Source organism: Tursiops truncatus, chromosome 20 (genome assembly GCF_011762595.2).
Source record: "Tursiops truncatus isolate mTurTru1 chromosome 20, mTurTru1.mat.Y, whole genome shotgun sequence".
In the NCBI taxonomy this organism is placed as follows: Eukaryota; Metazoa; Chordata; class Mammalia; order Artiodactyla; family Delphinidae; genus Tursiops; species Tursiops truncatus.
In genome coordinates this window covers 18,077,024-18,097,002 of record NC_047053.1, presented here as the reverse complement: position 1 = coordinate 18,097,002, position 19,979 = coordinate 18,077,024, and the positions used below count along the sequence as shown (strand labels likewise).

At 39.0% G+C, this 19,979-nt stretch overlaps 1 protein-coding gene across 5 annotated transcripts in view; it reads left to right on the top strand.

Annotated features, from left to right (window-relative positions):
• MYO1D (myosin ID) overlaps window positions 1–19,979 on the top strand; it is a 350,471-nt gene that overhangs the window by 148,988 nt on the left and 181,504 nt on the right. For all 5 annotated transcript variants that reach the window (XM_019927106.3, XM_019927108.3, XM_019927107.3 and 2 more), the window contains exon 16: window positions 7,973–8,180. In XM_019927106.3, the coding sequence (XP_019782665.1) occupies window positions 7,973–8,180 (208 nt within the window). The remainder of the gene's footprint in view (window positions 1–7,972; window positions 8,181–19,979) is intronic.

Genomic DNA, 19,979 nt, shown 5'->3' with positions numbered 1-19,979 from the left:
GAAAGATGGGGGAAGAGAAGCTTGAGGAGGCGGACATGAAACTGGGGCAAAGATGGAATCAAGATTGTCTCCTGACTGTGTTAGGTTTGAAATGGCTACTAAATGTCTAGGTAGAAATACTAAGTAAGTTCTTAGCCATACAAATCTGGAGTTCTGGGAAGAGTCCAGGCTGGAAATAGAATTTTTGGAGTTATTGGTATACAGATTGTATGTAAAGTCTTGGAGCTGGATAGAAAAGAGGAGGAGGCCCATGCCAACATTTAGCTTTGTGGTCTGACATGAAAGAACGAGCAAAGAGAGAGAAGAAGCAACCAAGAAGCTAGAAGAAATATCAGACGAGGGTCATGTCACAGAAGCCAAGAGAAGATGGCATTTCAAGAAGGAAAGTACAGTTATTGTATTAAATGTTGCTGCGTCATCAAGTAAGGTAAAAGCAGGAGCTTAACCATTAGACTAGGCAACATAGAGGTCAAAGGAGAAAAGGCTGGACAGAGCCCCATTTGAGCAAGATGGGGAAGTGAAGTGAGAAGTTGGATGTCTCTGGACAACTCAAGAATGTGTGCTATGAATGAGAGCAGAGAAAACTAGAAGCAGCAGCCAGAGTGGAATGTGAGGTCAAGGAGATACTAGAAAATGTTTGTATGCAGGTGGGGATGATTCAGAACAGAGGGAGAAACCAGCGACACAGGAGGGAGGGAGATAATTGTAATAATAACATCCTTGAGAAGGCAAGGAATGAAATCCCAAGCACAAGTGCAAGATTTGTCAGCTTTAGATGGGAGCAGGGATGCTTCACCCTTAGCAACAGGATGAAAGGCAGAGAATATGAATACAGATGCAGGAAGCCTCGAAGCTTGGCTGATGGCAAAGATGAAGATGTTCCTGTCTGATTGCTTCCATTTCCTCAGTAAAGTATGAGGCGAGGTCATGAGCTGAGAGTGAAGATTAGGAGATGTGGTGTAGGAGGTTGGAGGGAAAACGAAAATACTCATTTTGGAGAGTGGGAAAGCATAGGTGTGTATAGTAGTTTTGCTGCTAGGAAGATCTGAGCGCCCACTTGACATTTGAGGTTATAAGTGTACAGTGACACCACCGAGCACTGTCTGTTGTTCTCCACCAGTGTTCAGCTACTTGTGTGAAGAAGTGAAAGGGGAGCTACCCTGGTGGCGCAGTGGTTGAGAGTCTGCCTGCCGATGCAGGGGGCGCGGGTTCGTGCCCCGGTCCGGGAAGATCCCACATGCCACGGAGCGGCTGGGCCCGTGAGCCATGGCCGCTGAGCCTGCGTGTCCGGAGCCTGTGCTCCACAACGGGAGAGGCCACAACAGTGAGAGGCCCGCGTAACGAAAAAAAAAAAAAAAAGAAGTGAAAGGGATTTACACTAATTGGAGACTCTTGGAATGAATAAAACTTTATAGCAGAATAGCCTAGAAAATTGAAACAGTTTTATACTGATCAAAAGGTTATGCTCAAAACTGATCATTTTCCTTATTGAAATCATACTGTTCTTGAAACTTGGTTTTTTTAAAATTGAGGCTGTAGAGTAGGAGTGTTGTCATGAGTAGAGATGTGTTCATTCTGAGTCTTGACTTCAAACAGTGTCAAATTATATTAATAGGAAGATTGTTAGTCCCTTGTCATTACTCAGAATTCTAGCAATTACTCAATTGTAGTATTGATTTTTGTGTTGTCACGTATATAAGATCAGCAGAAGTTAAGTATTAGAATGAGCAGGGTAGGAATGGGTAACTATAGGATGGGGCTGAACTAAAAGTATATTTACCTAAAATATATATTTATCTAACTAAAAATATATGATCATGACACCATGATAATAGAAGCCATGGAAAGAAGTTGAAATAAGAGAATAAGCAAGCTCGATCTGGAGGGGACAAGGACTTTTCAAGTGCATATCCTCACTCGTAATCTCTTTATGCACCTATTTTACTTTCAACTCAAGATGTTTGGTGTGTATTTTGGCATGAAAGACATGCTATGAGGATTGGATTCTGTTTTCTAATGCTCATGTAAAAATAGAAAAGATTAAAAAGAACCTATGCATTTCAAATATGATGGTCTTAGGAGTACAAGCTTAAATCTCCCATTCCCACTGCAGAACATCCCCCAATAATATAAAATATGTGTATTTAAAGCCACGTTAATGCATAGCTGCACTGTGGAATCAGAAGGGGGATTCTCAGTGAGCCTTAAAGGTGTGAATCACTCCTAAATACAATACGAAGCAGACATGAAGGCCCGGAAGTAAGCCGAGGTCACAGTTTTAAGGAAAGACTGCCTTGTGAGGCTTGAGCTGCCATTCAGGAAGCATCTCAGCTACTGTGCTGGAGTTCACCCAGCTGCCACACCGGGAGGTTAATGGCCAGTGCAAGTAACCACCTCAGCAGCTGTAACGGAGACGTCATAGGTATATTGGCCAAGACTCAGGAAGCAAAAGCAGCCACCTAACAAGAGGCCAACAAATGCCAAAATGTACACATACGTAGAAGGACTCTGGGAAAGGAGACGAGATAATAGTCAAACATCTGAGAAAGGCCAGACCAATGAAAAGGAGACAATAAGCTCAACAAATAAAAAACCTCACCCCCAAGGGGCCAGAGCAAGGAGTGAAAGACATTAGAATAAACCTATTTCATATTCTCCAAGAGATAAAGGAGAGAATTGTGGTCCTAAAGTAGGAGTACAAAGTTAGAAACAAGAACAGGTAGTTATTAAAAAGAACTAATTAGAGATTTAGAAAATGAAAACCAGATCAAGCACAATGAAAGAGTGAATTGTCCATCAGTAGAAGGAGTCAGCAATTTGTAGTGTCATCATACAATGGTTACTAATCAGCATTAAAGAGAATGAATGGCTAATACAGCAACAACATGGATGAATAAAACATTATGCTGAAAAGGAGTCGCCAAAGAGTAATTTCTTGATGCTGCCATTTACACGAAGTTTAAGAACAGATAGAAATCAGAGCAGTGCTTTGCTCTGGGTTGGGGGTTGACTGGAAAGGGGGAAGGGCAATGGGGGAACTCTTTGAGATTATGGAGATGATCTGTATCTTGATCGGCATGTCAGTTCCATGGGTGTACACACTTTTCAAACTTACTGATTCGTGTACTTAAATGTGTGCATTTTACTATACATAAAGTTTACCACAATTAGAAAAATTTTTTTCTTAACTAGACTTCCTTTAAACAACTTAGTGAGCTAGAAGATCAAGCTGAAGACTTCTTCCAGACCTCATCACAAAGAAAAAGAGATGGGAAGTACTAAAGAAAGGTCAAGCTGCGTATAAGGTTGATCCAGGAGAGCCAGAAGCCATCTAACTGGAGCTCCAGAAGGAAAGAGGAGTCTAGGGGTCAGAATGAAAGAATACACTGAGTGTAAAACATATGAAGTTTTTAAATGAAACTTAAGTACATTATGTTCACTTTCAGAATGTTAGACATAAATAAAAATGCTTAGAGCTCCCAAGAAGAAAGGCAAACTACCTATGAGGCAATGAGACTCATACTGACATCAGACTTCTCATTAGCAACAGTCAGTGTAAACAAAGGAGCAGTATCTTCACGGTGAAGGGGAATGAAGTTTATGCTTAGAATTTTCTTCCATGCCAAGGTATCATTCAAGAGTGTGGGCAGAATAAAAACGTTTTCTGACATATATAGGCTCAGAAAGTTTACTATTCTGAGAGGGTCATAGACCCTCTGAAAAATCTCTAGAGGGTATACTTTAGCAAAAGGGAGAATAAATGCAGGAGGAAAATATGGAATGCAAAAAAGCAACATTGAACAAATAAGTAGGTAAAACTTTTTGTGAAATCTGAACAAGTATTGACTGTAAGGAGGAAAAAGAAGTCTGTAGTAATCATTTGCAACAAAAATTAAAATAGTAGTGAGAAACATAGAGAAGTAAAGACTTTTGTACTCCTTGTGGGAAGAATATAGATGTTAATTAACTAGACAGGAAAAAGTATGTATCTTTACATATTTAATTTCTCAGAATGATAATAATAGTAGTGCTGACATTGTCAAGTGCTCACACCATATGTACCCGGCACTGTTTTAAACAGTCTGCATGTAGTCTGTCCCTAAAGCCGACAACCAGATGAGGAGAGTGTGTTGCCGCCATTTTATGCAGATGAGGAAACCGAGACACACGAAGGTTAAGGAACTTGCCTCAGGTCACGGAGCCAAGTAGTGGTGTAGCCGTGTCTGAACTCAGGCAGTTGGCTCCTGAACCTATCGTCTTTAACAGTGCACCGCCTCACAACTGAATGTGCGGCTTTATCAGAGGAAGGAGTAAAATGGCATAAAGAAAACTCAGTCTGCCTAAGAGAAAATAGGGTAAAAAGCAACAAAGAGAAAGCACAATTAATAGAAAACACTAAATGAGAAGTTGAGAACATTGAAACATATTAATAATCACAATAAAAGTGTCAAACTTGCCCCTTAAAAGGCAGAATTGTGGAAAGACTGAAGTCTCTCCAGTTGATGACTATCTAAGTCGAGATTAGGTCCTCTCTACTAGAGTCATCTAGGAAGAGTGCTGGATGAGATGGTGGGATGTGCATCTGGGAAGATGGTCTATCCCTCCTCTGCAGGCTGTGTTTATCTGCCACTTTACATAAAATGAGTTTGTTCACATTGAAAAATGACATTTTATTTTAATGTCATACTGATTGAACTAATTAACAGTGGGACATGGGGTAGGATGGAAGGTGTGTAGGACATTGGATGAATGTTTTCAGTCCTGGTGAGAGAAAAAGTAATATTTTCTGCAATGAGTTTGTGCTTTTAGATTCTGCAGATTTTTTGTAAGCTAGCTTTGAACCTAAATTTCTACTTGTCACTTTCATTTTCATTCTTTTATTGAAAAAGAGAGAGAAGGATTTTAAATGTACTGATAACCTGAAAAGCTGCTAAAGTCTTTCAGGGAGGTAAAACTGGTTGTCAGAAAGCAGTTGAATTTAGCTTTTTAATTTACAAGTTCAGGATGCTGGTTTGCTGAAGAACTTGGGGCATGCCCTTGACCGTCAGGAAGAAAGGAAGGGCGCCGTTACCCTGATGTGTTAGCTGAGCAGTGTGGCAGTAGGATTGCTTCTAGTTTCTGCAACACGCCTAAAACTTTAAACAAATGCCGTTACTCCCTGTTGACTCTTATTCTATCGATAGTTCTATAATGAATTTGGAAGTTTTTAGATTTTATTTCCTTTTTTCACGTGACGTCGCTTAATATTACCTTTCTCTTCATATTAGAACTCTTTGGTTTCTGTTTCTGTCTCTATCTGGCAAGTGACTAGACTTTTAAATGTATTTTCTTCCATTCTTTCATTCAGTAGCTGTCTCGTTCCTCATTGTATGGTGGACAACACGATAGGCACATGGCGTATAGCAGGGAACAAAACAAAATCCCTGCCTTCGTGGTACCCATAGACTGACATTCAACAGACAAGCACACAAATCAATATGATTACAAACTGTGATGAATGGTGTGAGGAAAAGAAACCCATCTGGCTGCCCTAGAGAGGAATAATGGGGGTGAGGGTTGATGGTTGATGAAGGAGAATCAAAAACAGACTATGGGGAGTCTCAGCCTTTCAAAGAGTAGATTAAAAAGCATTCCAGGCAATGGGAACAGCATATGCAAAGTCTCCAAAGCAAGAAAGAGGCAGCCGCATTACAGGACCCTAAAGAAGACCAAGGCGACTGGAGTAGAACAATGAAAGCAGGAGAAAGTAAAAGATAAAGATGATGTGAGGCTCGTTAGAATACTGCTCTGGCTGCTAAATATGCAGAATGGGTTGAAGAGGAAATGGAAAACAGGTTAGGAGTCTACTGTAGTCAACTTGATGGTGGCGTATATTAGGATTGTAGCAGTAAAGATGAGAATAGTTGAATTTTAAATATATTTTGGAGGTGGAGTCAATAGACCTGATGATGGATTAGAAGGAATGATAGAGAAGAGAAGGGATCAAATATGACTCCCAGGATTCTGGCTTCAGTAACTGAGGACATTGAGGTAGGAAGGACTGAAAGAGGAATTTAAGATACCTTTAGGTCTATATAGGCATTGGATATGTGAGTCTGAAGCTCAGAACTGAGAACTGGGCGTGGGATAGTAAATGCATGAGTTGAAAAATAAAGTGGATGGAATAGATGAAGCGATGTGGGAGGTTGTACATAGAGAGAAGGGGGCCTGATGTGAGCTCTGGGACACTCCAGCATTTTGGGCGTCCAGGAATGAGGAGTTGCCAGAAAATGAGATTGAGAAGAGATATCCAGAGAGACAGAAGGAAGCTAGGGAGAGTATGCTGTTGTGGAAGCTAAGATGGAAATCAGGAAAAGAGAGAGACATCAAGAAGAAGGGATCAGATGCCCCTTAGATACATAGCATCTTAACCAGAAATGTGTAAAGCCCTAGGAGGAGAACATGAAGACTCCTGAAAGGCACGAAAGTAGACTTGAACTAATGGAATGATATCCCTTGTTCTTGGATAGGACAACTCAACATCAAAGCTAAATTTACTGAATGTAACATGGGAACCCAATAAAAATACCAGAAAGGATTCTTTTGTTTTGTGATTGTTTTTCCCTGGAACTATGCAAATTGACTCTAAAGTTCATATAGAAAAATGAACACACAGGAATATCTAGAAATACCTTTAAAAAGGAAAAGAAGGAGAAAAGACCACCAGATATTAAAATATACTTATAACATCTATAATTAGACATTTGCAGTACTGATGGGGCCGAGGGACAGACAAAGCAATGAAACAGACCAGAAAGCCCAGAAATGAACGGAAGTACATATGAAAGTTTAGCATATGATAAAATGGCATATTAAATCAGAGGGAGAAGGACAGACATTTTAGTAAATAATATCGGAAATAGCCTTTTGTCAAAAGTTGGATCCGTATCAAAATAAACTCCAAATGGACCAGAGATCTAAACGTAAAATGTGAAAACATATGAGTACTAGAAGAACCCGTAGGTGAATTACTCTGTAACCTGAACGTGAGGAAAGCCTTTCTCACTGTGTCTTAAGATTCAGATGCAGTATGTGAAAAACATTACTAAATTTGACTACGTGTATTAAACAACTTTGCCCCAAGGGTGGAGGAGAAGTACTGCAGTAGGCAGCCTTCTAAGCTGGTCCCAGTGATCCCCACCTACTGGTATTCATGCCTGTGTAATCCCCTTCCTGTGAGTGTGGGCTGGCCCTAGTGAATTGCTTCTAGCAAAATGGAATGTGTCAAAAGTGATGGGATGTCACTCGTGAGATTAGGCTACAAAAGGCTGAGACTCTGTGACTGCTGTCTTACTCACGGTCACCCTCACGAAGAAGCTGGTGTGACTACTGTCTTACTCACGGTCACCCTCACACTAACCTATGAGAGGGCCACGTACTGAGGAACTGTTGGCTGCTTGTACGTAGAATTGCAAATGATCTGTGTATTGACCTTATGTGCAGAACTGTGCTTAGTTTTCTTTTAGCGATGATACTTTATCTGAAGATCTGCTTGATGTCCTTTGAAGCGAGTCATATTGTTCATAAGTGACGTTTTGTTCCTTCCCCAGTCATTTACCCGTTCAAAAACCCATGACAGAGGCATCCTTTTCTTGTTTCTGTTTGTAAAGACAATGCTTCCAAGGTTGCCACATTACAAATAATATTTGCTGCAAGTTTTTGGCAAATAGCTTTTATTAAATTAAGGAATACCCTTCTAATCCTTGTTTAGTGAATGTTGTATTTTATTGAAGGAGTGTTGTATTTTATTGAAGACTTTTTCTGTGACTCTTATCAGGCTAATGAAATTCATCCCTATTCCTAGTTTGCTAAGAAGTTTTTTTTTCTTTCTTTCTATGAAGCATCTTGAATTTTATTGGAGAGCTTTTCTGCATCTATTGATACCACATGGTTTTTCTCCCTTAACCCGTGCCCTGTTCTTTTTTTCATCCAGGTACAAAATGATCTCTGAATTCACCTGGCCCAACCATGACCTCCCTTCAGACAAAGAGGCTGTCAAGAAACTGATTAAACATTGTGGCTTTCAGGATGATGTAGCTTACGGGAAGACCAAAATTTTCATTCGAACACCCCAAACGTTGTTTACCTTGGAAGAGCTCCGTGCCCAGATGCTCGTAAGGATTGTCCTCTTTCTACAAAAGGTAATTTAATATTTTACATACAAGGATAAGGCCTTACTTTTATGTTCTTAAAGATGAGTTGAATGTTTTCTTTGATTCAAGAAATGTTCACGATGGTATATTTTTTTGCATCTATGCATATCTTAAGAGTGTTTTCTGTTGCCTCCACACATGGAAAACTCACTGGGCTGCGTGAACTCAAAATTATTTTATCCTCAAAACTCTGAAGCTATTTTGTCTTCTGGTATTTAGAAACAGAGAGATGTCTGAAGCAGTCTGGTTTTTGTCTCTTGCAGTTAACTGAGTTGTTTCCCTCAGCTTGACTGCGTAAAGGACTTTTTCTATCTTATAATTTACAAGCTTGGCCAGCCTGTGTGAGACCACCTCCCTCACCCATCACGACCCACCGCCAGCACTTGCCAAGGTGTGCGGTGCTGACTCAGCGGTCCTCGTAAGACCATGGTACCTGTCATCACTGATCTGTGCAGGGCCCCTTCTCATTTCATTCAGTCACTCAGGTATTTCTTTTTATCCCTCTTACCCATTTCCATACCTTCTGATTGAACCATTTTAATGTAAAAAAATTATATATGCATATAAAAAGAAATCGTGTTCCTCTAGGAGAATGTCCTTGGGATATCCATCAGGGGAAAGGTGGCTGGGTCATTGGGTATACGTAGACCTAATTGGCGTAAGTAGTGCCAGGCTCCTCTCCAGAATGTCTGCCAGTTTGCACATCACCAGTTTGTACGTAGAGGTTACTATGTGCCCACATCCTTAGCAGTATCATCCAGGTACCTAAATTTTGCCAGACTAGTAAGTATAATGATATCTCATTGTTGCTCTACTTCCTATTTCTCTGATTACCATTGAATTTGAGCATCTCATTAAATGCTTGTTTGCTTTTTGGGGTTTCCTATAAACTGCCTGTTCATATCTTTTATCCATTTTCCTATTGTAATCGGCATCATTTTCTTGTTGATTAGCAGGAATTCCTTGACTATTTTAGACATTATTCTCTATTCACTTTAGATATCATACACATATTCTCCTGTTCTGTCGGCATTCTAATGAACTTTCTAATGTGCTTTGTTGAAGAGAATCCTTAATTTTGACATAATCAAATTCTTTGATTCTTTTTTTTTTTTTTTTTGGCCTTATATTTTGTGCCTTGGAATTTTATTTAAGAGGGCTTTCCTTGTATCTAGGTCACAAAGGTACTATCCTATGTTTTCTTCTGTGAACTATATAGTTTTACCTTTCACATTTAGGTCTTTAATCCATTCAGAATCCATCTATGTATGTGGTTCTCTCTAGGAATCCAGTTTCACTTTCTTCTATATGGTGAGCAAGTTTTCTCAATACCATCTAAATACTAAATAACCTGTTGTTTCCCTATTGATTTGTGGTGCCACTTTTATTATGTATGAAGTTTATATATATATACATATACATATATATGTATTCTGTTTCCGAGTGCTCTATTCTGTTCCATTTCTGTATCTGCCTCTTTTCATACTACTGCCACGTAGCTTTTATTGTAGTATGTTTTAGTATATGGTAGGATAAGTCCATCTTCTCTACTCTTCTTTATTGAGGTTGATTATTCTATACATAGACCTTTAATCTGTAATATAAATTTTAATCTGTGTTTATTGAGTTCTTTAAATTCGACAATACTTTTTATTAGGATTGCATTGAATATATAGGTTAATTTTAAAGGATTAACATTTTTATAATATTAAATCATCTTAAGAGTATTGAATAAGCGTATTTAAATAATTTTATTGACTTTTAGACTTAGGTCTTATGAACTCATAGTTAATTCCTAGATATTTTATTGTTTTTGTAGCTGCTGTGCTTTTATTATTGTGTTTTTGTTATATTTTCTGTGTGTCAATGTTGGTATAGAGAAGTAATATTGGCTTATGTTGGTTTAACTGTATCCAGAATGAAACGTTTCTTGATTCACATTTGTTGATTCTATTAGTTTTTCTGGGTAAAAGATTATATCATGTGCAGATTATAAAAGTTCCCTTCCAATTGCCAAGATGTTTCTGAGTGTTGGTCTCGTTCGTTTATTTTTCCTAGAACTCAGGAAAACTTTTGGAGTGGAATACTAAATTCTGTTTCATCTTAGAACAGTTTCCTTCTATTAATTGTTTTTTTTTAATACTGCTTTTACTCCGTTCTGTTTTCTTTCTCAAGACAGCTTGTAAATTTGCAAGGGGAATCTCTGTTTTTTGTCTGCTGTAGTGAGTTATTTTCATGCATCTGTTCTACTGTATATTCAAATCCTTACTTTTGATCTTCCCTACTTACCAGTGGGAGTTTTTGTTGTTGCAGATCTGATACTTTGTCTTTCTTCTTCATACCTATCCAAGACATTGACCAGACTCAGGGCTTGGCCTCTCAGTTTGGTTGGGACAGTCCTGGTTTCTGACTGTGGTCTGTTGTAAATATTAGTAGGAAACCTTTCACTCTCAAAGTGTCCCAGCATGGGTAACAAATGATACAATAGTCACCCTACCGTGAACTCACTTTCTTTCCATTTGTTGGCTGGTAGAATCCTCTTCTTAAATCTACATCGACATTTTGTTTACTTCTTTCACAATTGTCAGTGTCCCACAGACTTTCACCTATTGCAGCTCTGTCAGCCAAAGATGGGGCCCACCCTGTCCCTCCCCACCCCAGGGCCCAGCTCTTACAGAAAAGGTTGAATTCCAGATATACACGCCTACTAGGACTCGTCCTTTCTCAGTCCTCTCTACAGCACCTCTGCTTGCTTTCTGGTGAGAAATTACAATTTCTACCTAGAAAAGAGAGATTCTAAAAGACAAGGGATGGCTGCTTCAAAAACTATCACCTGCACCCTGGAGGGAAAGCTGTCCAGTCTTCTCTGTGGTGTAGATCTTGCGTTTCTTAACCATAAGGCAGTGAGTAGGGTATGACCTCCCTTTAAATTCTCAGGCAGACCATCCTAGAGCACGATATACGTGATCTACTCATTATGTTCTTCGAACCAACTCCACAGGCCATAAAATTAGTGAGAATTTCAGTTTCTGGGAAGAGGTCATCAGTCACCTAACTTTCCATGTGACGTGTTTTCAATTTTTCTGTTTCCTTATGGGAATGTAGTGTGACGCTGTAGAGGCAGCATCAGAAGATGCTAATTTAAACAAGACTCCCCAACAATTGACTTTTTAAATTTCCTTTTTAAATAAAAATTAGCTTTGTCTTTTTTATTATATAATTAAAGTGCGCTCATTGTAAAAACAGATTCAAACCATAATGAAAAGTATAAGGAAATCCATGGGAAACCACCTAAAATCCCACCATCCAAAGGTGACACACCAAGTGTGTGAATTTTTTCCATTCTTGTCAGTGAGAAATGCTACCTCGTTTCTACTACTTCATTTTTTATTTTCATGACTACTAGCAAGGGTGTGTTTATTGGATTGCTTCCTCTGTTACTCATTTTTATCAGTGGCCCATTTTTCTGGGATTGTTTGCCTTTTTCTTAGGAATTTCTGGGAGCTATTATCTTTATGTGTTGCAGCTATTTTTCCCAAGCTGTCATTTGTCATTTGATTCTGTTCATGGTATACTCTTTGATGTGAAAGTTTTTCACTGAATGTAATGAAATATGTCCTTTTCTTTATAGTTTTTGAGTTTCTTCCAGAAAAAAATTATAGATCTGGGATTTCGTTTTATACATGGTGTGATGTAAGGGTCCAACTCTATTTTGTTCCAGGTATTCAATTCCATTTATTTAAAAAATTCCTCTCTTTTTTCCAATTTAAATTGAAATTCCACCTTTGATTACTATTAAATGCCCATATATGCTTGAATCTATTTCAGGACTCACTATTTTGTTCCATGGTCAGTTCCTATGCCAGAATCGTACTGTGTTTATTATAGTACATCTTAATAGGTTTTAACATGTGAGAACGTGGCTTTCAGTACCTGTTCTGTGCCTTAGTAGAGATTCAGTGTCAAGTTAGAAGAATCAGTGACGTTGCCTAAAACAAGAACCTCCAAAATTAATTGTTCTTAAAGGAATAAACTGTATAACCACAAAGATTGCAGAGGAGATACAAACTATGTTGCTTTCTGATTCGTAAAAAAATTTCTAGTTCTCCGCTGTCACCATCTAAACCATTAACCACTTGGTATCAAGAATTATGGATAATCCGTGATCTTGCTTCTCTTCATATACTTGGTCATATGCTTGACATTTTAGAGGATTTTTGAAATTGCTAGAAATATCTTTTTTTAAGAAATAACCCTCTAGATTTCAAAGAATTGTATTGGTTTTATAAGTACATAAGTAATAGCAATACAAGTTCATGTAGAATCGTGAAAAAATACAAATCCTTTTATAGTTTTAAAATGTAATTTTCTTTTATATTATACATAAATTTAAATCATAACATACCATTGTATAATACTTTTCATTATAATTTTACAAGTGTAAACACTTAATTTACGTATTTATAATAACTGACTTAGTCCTTAATATGATTTACTAGAGTTTCCTCAATCTGTCTGCTATTACTGGATGTTTGGGTATTTCCAGTGATACGTTCTTACAGGTCCCATTGCAGGGCACATCTCTGTTTACTTAGAGTAGTGCCTGACACCAAGTCCAATAATGATACCTGTTGTTATTACTACTGCTACTGCTATTACTACTATTAAGTATTTGTAAACATCCTCGATTATTTTCTTGGAATAAACTCATAGACACAAAATTGTTGGGTTAAAAGATGCGTACTTTTAAGATTTTCTATACCTGTTGTCAAATGGCTTCCAGAAAGATTGTGCCAGTGTATGGTCCCACCAACTAACGAGTGAAAGACCTTGCCTCACTGAAGCACTGGATATTTTCATTCTTACAAATACCCTTTCTGGATGACCTAAAATCTGAGTGTTTTGCCTGAAACAGGCATACCTCAGAGATACTGCAGGTTTGGTTCCAGATCACCACAAATAAAGCGAATATTGCAATAAAGTAAATTACATGAACCTTTGGTATCCCAGCGCTATACAAGTTATGTTCACATAATACTGTAGTCTGCTAAGTGTGCAGTAAAATTATATGTAAAAAGAATGTACATACCTTAACTTAAAAACACTTTTATTGCTAAAAAATGCTAACCATCATCTGAGCCTTCAGCGAGTCATAATCTTTTTGCAGTAGTAACATCAAAGATCACTGATCACAGATCACCATAACACAAATAATAATAATGAGAAGGTCATCTGCAGACAGTGACAGTCTTACTTCTTCTTCTCCAATTTGGATTCCTTTTATTTCTTTTTCTTCTCTGATTGCCATGACTAAAACTTCCAAAACTATATTGAATAATAGTGGTGAGAGTGGGCAGCCTTGTCTTATTCCTGATCTTAGAGGAAGTGGTTTCAGTTTTTCACCACTGAGAACGATGAGAAAACCATAATTCAAAATGAGTCATGTACCACAATGTTCACTGCAGCACTATTTACAATATCCAGGACATGGGAGCAACCCAAGTGCCCATCAACAGATGAATGGATGAAGAAGATGTGGCACATATATACAATGGAATATTGCTCAGCCATAAGAAGAAACGAAATTGAGTTATTTGTAATGAGGTGGATGGACCTGGAGTCTGTCATACAGAGTGAAGTGAGTCAGAAAGAGAAAAACAAATACCATATGCTAATGCATATATATGGAATCTAAAAAAAAAAAATGGTTCTGATGAACCTAGGGACAGGGCAAGAATAAAGACACAGACGTAGAGAATGGACTTGAGAACACGGGGAGGGGGAAGGGATGAAGTGAGAGAGTGGCATGGACATATATACACTACCAAATGTAAAATACATAGCTAGTGGGAAGCAGCCGCATAGCACAGGGAGATCAACTCGGTGCTTTGTGTCCACCTAGAGGGGTGGGTTAGGGAGGGTGGGAGGGAGGCTCAAGAGGGAGGGGATATGGGGATGTATGTATATGTATAACTGATTCATTTTGTTATACAGCAGAAACTAACAAACCATTGTAAAGCGATTATACTCCAATACGGATGTTAAAAAAATAATGAGAAGGTTCGGAATATTGTGAGAATTACTGAAATGTGACACAGAGACACGAAGTGAGCAAATGCTGTTGGAAAAGTGGCACTGATCGACTTGCTAGATGCAGGGCTGCCATAAACCTTCAATTTGTAATTTAAAAAAAAAATCTGTGAAGGGCAATAAAATGAGGTATGCCTGTATTTAAAACATCATTTTCTAAAAAGCCCTGGATGTAGTACCACATGTTTGCCTCATTAAATTAAAAGAAATGAAGCTGTGTAGCCAGTGGGATTTTTTTGGTAAGATCATCTTCTCTTCCTTTCATAATATGCAGTTGCTTTACTTCCCCACACACCCTCTACACTGGAGCTTGTGTGTGTTCTTTACATCACATTTGAATGAGAAATCAAATAAGGTGGAATTTCTAGACAGCACTGAAGAAACTACAGTTTTCAGAATTACAGCTTTAAGCAAGGAGATGCCAAGACATCAGTAGTCAGTTCAGCAGCAAACACATGGGGCTGTCAACATGTGTAATGATTGTTTTAAGTGTGTTGTGCAGCAGAGCTGTCCAAGCTGATTTCCTCTTAGCTTTTTTCCATCTTCATCCTGTACCTTCCTGATTTGGTGTTTCCTGTCATCCATCTTCTATACGTTGTATTCATTAATTCCCAGAAAATAAGATACTTACTTGTTGTGTGGTTGGGGAGATCCTGAAAGAAGACAGTAGTTTTCACTGTTAACTGGTAGTTAACCGTTAACTGATTTTTAATGAAACTATCTCACCAAATGCATTACAAAGCATCACGGTTCTCTAATATTCTGTACTCACTTAGTTTTAAATACTTTGCTCTCTCAGAAAAAGAGTGGGGGAACTTCCCTGGTTGTCTAGCAGTTAAGACTCCGTGTTCCCAATGCAGGGGACCGGGTTCAATCCCTGGTCAGGGAACTGGATCCCACATGCCACAACTAAGGATCCTGCATGCTGCAACTAAAAAAAGATCCCGCGTGCCGCAACTAAGACCCAGCACAGCCAAATAAATAAATATTAAAAAGAGAGAGAGAGCTTATTAAAAAAAGAAAGAAAGAAAAAGAGTAGGGCACAGAACCCCTCAAGAAACTCCCTTATTTTTTTGGTGCATGTATAGTTTTAAATGTATGTTCTCATCCTAGGGTATCATAGGACAAGATCAAAATCATCATATAAGGTGATATTAAAAATGGATTCTCAAAGGGAGATAGAAAAGTACTGGGAGACTTCATCTTTTGTGTGGCCATTACCAACAAATATGGAATGAGGTGATGGATTTTGAAGAGTGGATTTCTTGACCCACCTATAAGACAAATAGAGGCTTTTGTGAATTGTGTCTTCTTTTGGGGGAATTGGCCCTTTCTTAAAGGGCATCTATAATCGATTATAGACAGACATCTTAATTGGTCACTATGTTATGTATTTGGGCCAATTCAGATCACACAGCTTTGATCCTAGCTCTAGGAATAGATTTTATCCTTTCCAGTGTGCCATGTTAAGAGGCCAAGGCCCCTCCTCTGTCACGTACTGAAGGCTACTAACCATAGATATTCTTTCTTAAAATAATATCTTCAGGCTCTAATCATTTTTCTTCAAGCAATTTGTGGTCACCCTGAGACCACAATTATAATTCTCAAATTCCCCAGCAGCAAGAGCTGCCAGCCCTTTGAAAATTTAAATTACGCTAGCCTCTGACCTGCTCCACACTCCATGCCATGAGTTTTGTGGGTTTTATTTCAATCCTAAATATGGCTCACAGCTTGTAGCACCCATGACACATGAGCTGTGGGGTCCATAGTCAAGCTCGAATCTGAAATCAGTTGTCAATCTTCTATTATAGTCATGTGAAATTACAGACATGTTTATATGGGAAATACAAAAGCTTCATGCTATCAGTGTTCAGATCAGTCAGCCTCCTGGGTCACTTGGCTCCCAGAATTTTACTTTTGCTTGTCTGGTGTCTGCCTGAAAGGATAGTAGTGGCTTGATTATTAGGTCATAAGAAAATTGGTGCAATCTCAAAGGCAGGACAGGGGAGAACAAAGGAACGAGTGGAGGAGAAAGTGTGGAAAAGATGTGAACGAGAAAAAAAGGTGATGTAACGCTGAGAAAGGAGGAAAAGACATCAAGTTAGTGAAATAAAATACTCAAAATGTAGGCAAAAATGATATGTGATTGTCATTTCTAATTTTATGTGGAATTCAAGATGGAACTGTAGAGGGCTTCCCTGGTGGCACAGTGGTTGAGAATCCGCCTGCCAATGCAGGGGACACGGGTTCGAGCCCTGGTCCGGGAAGATCCCACAAGCCGCAGAGCAGCTAAGCCCATGTACCACAACTACTGAGCCCACATGCTGCAACTACTGAAGTCCGTGTGCCACAACTCCTGAGCCCACGTGCTGCAACTACTGAAGCCTGTGCGCTCTAGGGCCCGCGTGCCACGACTACTGAGCACGTGTGCTGCAACTACTCAAGCCAGCACACCTAAAGCACTGAAGCCCATGTGCTCTAGGGCCTGCATGCCGCAACTACTGAGCCCGCGTGCTGCAACTACTGAAGCCTGCACGCCTAGAGCCCGTGCTCCGCAACAAGAGAAGCCACCACAATGAGAAGCCTGCGCACCGCAATGAAGAGCAGCCCCTGCTCGCCACAACTAGAAAAATCCCGTGTGCGACTACGAAGACCCAGCGTAGCCAAAAATAAATAAGTAAATATTTTTTAAAATTAAAAAAAAAAAGGCGGCTCATGTATCACAAGAACTGCCCTGGTTGTTTTTTCCCAATTAATAATATTATTTTTATGTTCTTATATTTATTAAATTCGCATTTTTCATTCTTTTTTTAATTAATTTTTATTGGAGTACAGTTGCTTTACAATGTTGTGTTAATTTCTACCGTACAGCAAAATGAATCAGTTATACATATACATATATCCCCTCTTTTTTTGGATTTCTTTCCCATTTAGGTCACCAGCACTTTACATTCTTATTGTTGGGTTATATTATAGTCCCAGTCACAAGGAGGATCTTGTGAAGAGTTAAGAGTGGCTCATAAAAGCATAAACGTATAATGAAAATAGCAAATTCTGAAACTGAGAATAATATCATCACTATTAATTACAAGTAATCGCAAAGGTTAATATAGGTCTGAGTATAATAATTTTGTAAACCAACCAGAGAAAAAGTGTGAATAGAATCATTATCTGCAAATCAGATTGTATGGGTGTAGTTATTCATTTGCCCCTATTCCCTGATGTACTGTTTATTGTGAAACTTTGTCAAGTAGTAGCATGAGGCTATGGGGCTTTCACATTATTTTCAAACAAAGCTCACTGGCTTCTTTGTGAAACCAGTCAAGTGTTTTATTTCTCAGACGAAAAGCAAAATAATTCTCTCTCATATGAAATTGATTACTTTTGCCCTTAAGTTAAAAAAAAAAAAGCTACTAATGTAGTAGCTGATCTTTACTGAGTGGCAGGCAGTGTTCTGAGCACTTTACATACATTAACTAAATCTTTATAAGAACTCTGTGAATGAGTGTCTACCAGTATTTTTCATCTAATAGGAAAGGGAACTTAAGCCACTTGAATAGCTGAGTGCCTTGCTGGAGGTCACACCAATAGTGGACCCCACAGCTGGGATTTGAACCCAGTGGTGCAGCCTTCTGCACACGTTTAACCACTATTCACTTATACCACGGTAGCATCATTCAGTGTGCACTCCTCATAGGAAAAACAGGTATGACTCACACTATTGAAGAAAAGTTTATAAAACCAGCCACAGAGATGTTGATGGCATCATGCTCAGAGAGAAAGAAGAAGGTGATTTGGCCCTAGTGATGTCTGAGTCATTGACTCTTGAGTATGTGAACTAAGATATATCTTTACTACGATTGGAAGGAAACACTGATGTTTCCTGTATGAATCAGCTCTTGACATATGTACGGTAATGAAAAGTGACCAGGGACTCTCTTTTACTGAGAATACATACTCCAGGAGAAGAGTTTTACTTGTTGTGGTAAGTTACTTTCGAGCCAGGAGTGGGTTGGGAAAGGTGTGTCTGGATGACTATGGACAAAGCATAAACTGAATTACAGGAAGGGTGGGGGAGGCATGGCTCTGTGACAAGAGAGGTTGCCCCCAGTGCCAGTCCACTCACTGCTTTATTCATGGGGAATATTTATGGTCAAAAATACGCTGCTTGACCTTGGCTAGTATTGAAAGAAATAAAGAAAAATGTGCCTTTGGTCAGATGACCACCATTGACATTATGTCTTTTCAGTAGGAGGTGAGAAGAAACGGATAGCTAATGTCCTTTCCAACACTGTGATGTGTGGCCGGGTGGGAGAAGGGCGCTCATTGTATTTTTTTTTTTAACATCTTTATTGGAGTATAATTGCTTTACAATGGTGTGTTAGTTTCTGCTTTATAACAAAGTGAATCAGTTATGCATATGTTCCCATATCTCTTCCCTCTTGCGTCTCCCACCCTCCCTATCCCACCCCTCCAGGCGGTCAAAAAGCACGGAGCTGATCTCCCTGTGCTATGCGGCTGCTTCCCACTAGCTATCTACCTTACGTTTGGTAGTGTATATATGTCCATGCCACTCTCTCGCTTTGTCACAGCTTACCCTTCCCCCTCCCCATATCCTCAAGTCCATTCTGTAGTAGGTCTGTGTCTTTATTCCTGTCTTACCCGTAGGTTCTTCATGACATTTTTTTTCTTAGATTCCATATATATGTGTTAGCATACGGTATTTGTCTCTCTCTTTCTGACTTACTTCACTCTGTATGACAGACTCTAGGTCCATCCACCTCACTACAAATAGCTCAATTTCGTTTCTTTTTATGGCTGAGTAATGTTCCATTGTATATATGTGCCACACCTTCTTTATCCATTCATTGTATTTTAAATGAGTAATAAACATGGATTTGTCCATTCATTACTGAATAGGGGTATACAACGAACAAGACAGGGCTCCATCCAGAGGAAGCTGACAGCCGAGTCAGAAGGGAGATGTGTTAGCGCTCAGCCAGTGCAGTAGAGTAATTGTGACACTGTTGAGCAGGTAATGACTGCCAGGTGGGCTCAGAGAAGAGTCACCCACCTGAGCTGGGAGAGAAGGCTTTTTGGAAGGAGGAGAGATGCCAAAAAGTCGGAGAACAACTCTGTTAGGTTCACATTTTACTTGGAAGTCCATTGTATGGAGGACAGAGATCTTAATCTCTATTTCATAATTCATTTAGACAGGTTGAGTTCATTGGAGCTGGGTCATGGATGTGAGAGCAGGTTAATTGTCACGAAGGTTAGTGGGTAAACTAAACTTCCTGTGACAAAAACAGGGAACAAAGTTGTCTACAAAAATATCAAACAGACGTTGTTTTCCATAATAAATGTTTACTCGTCTTACTCCTTGGAATTACTGAAACTGCCCTTTCAGTGTTACAGGAGAGTTCTTTGCCCTCCTTAGAAATTAGGACAATTAGGAAGCAACTATACATGGCAGCCATGCAACTCATGATGACAGAATTAAATTTAGCTGAATTTTATCACAAGTTTATAAATATTTACTAACCTTTCCCCTGTTATCTAACAGGACGTAAAGAGCTAGCTCTGGATTTGTCTTCTCAAAGCACCTGGGTCAGCAATTCCATTCTGTCATGGTTCTGCATTAATAACTGCTAGGAAAGGCTGGCAGCCTTCGATTTGATTGGGGTTTTTTTTTGTTTG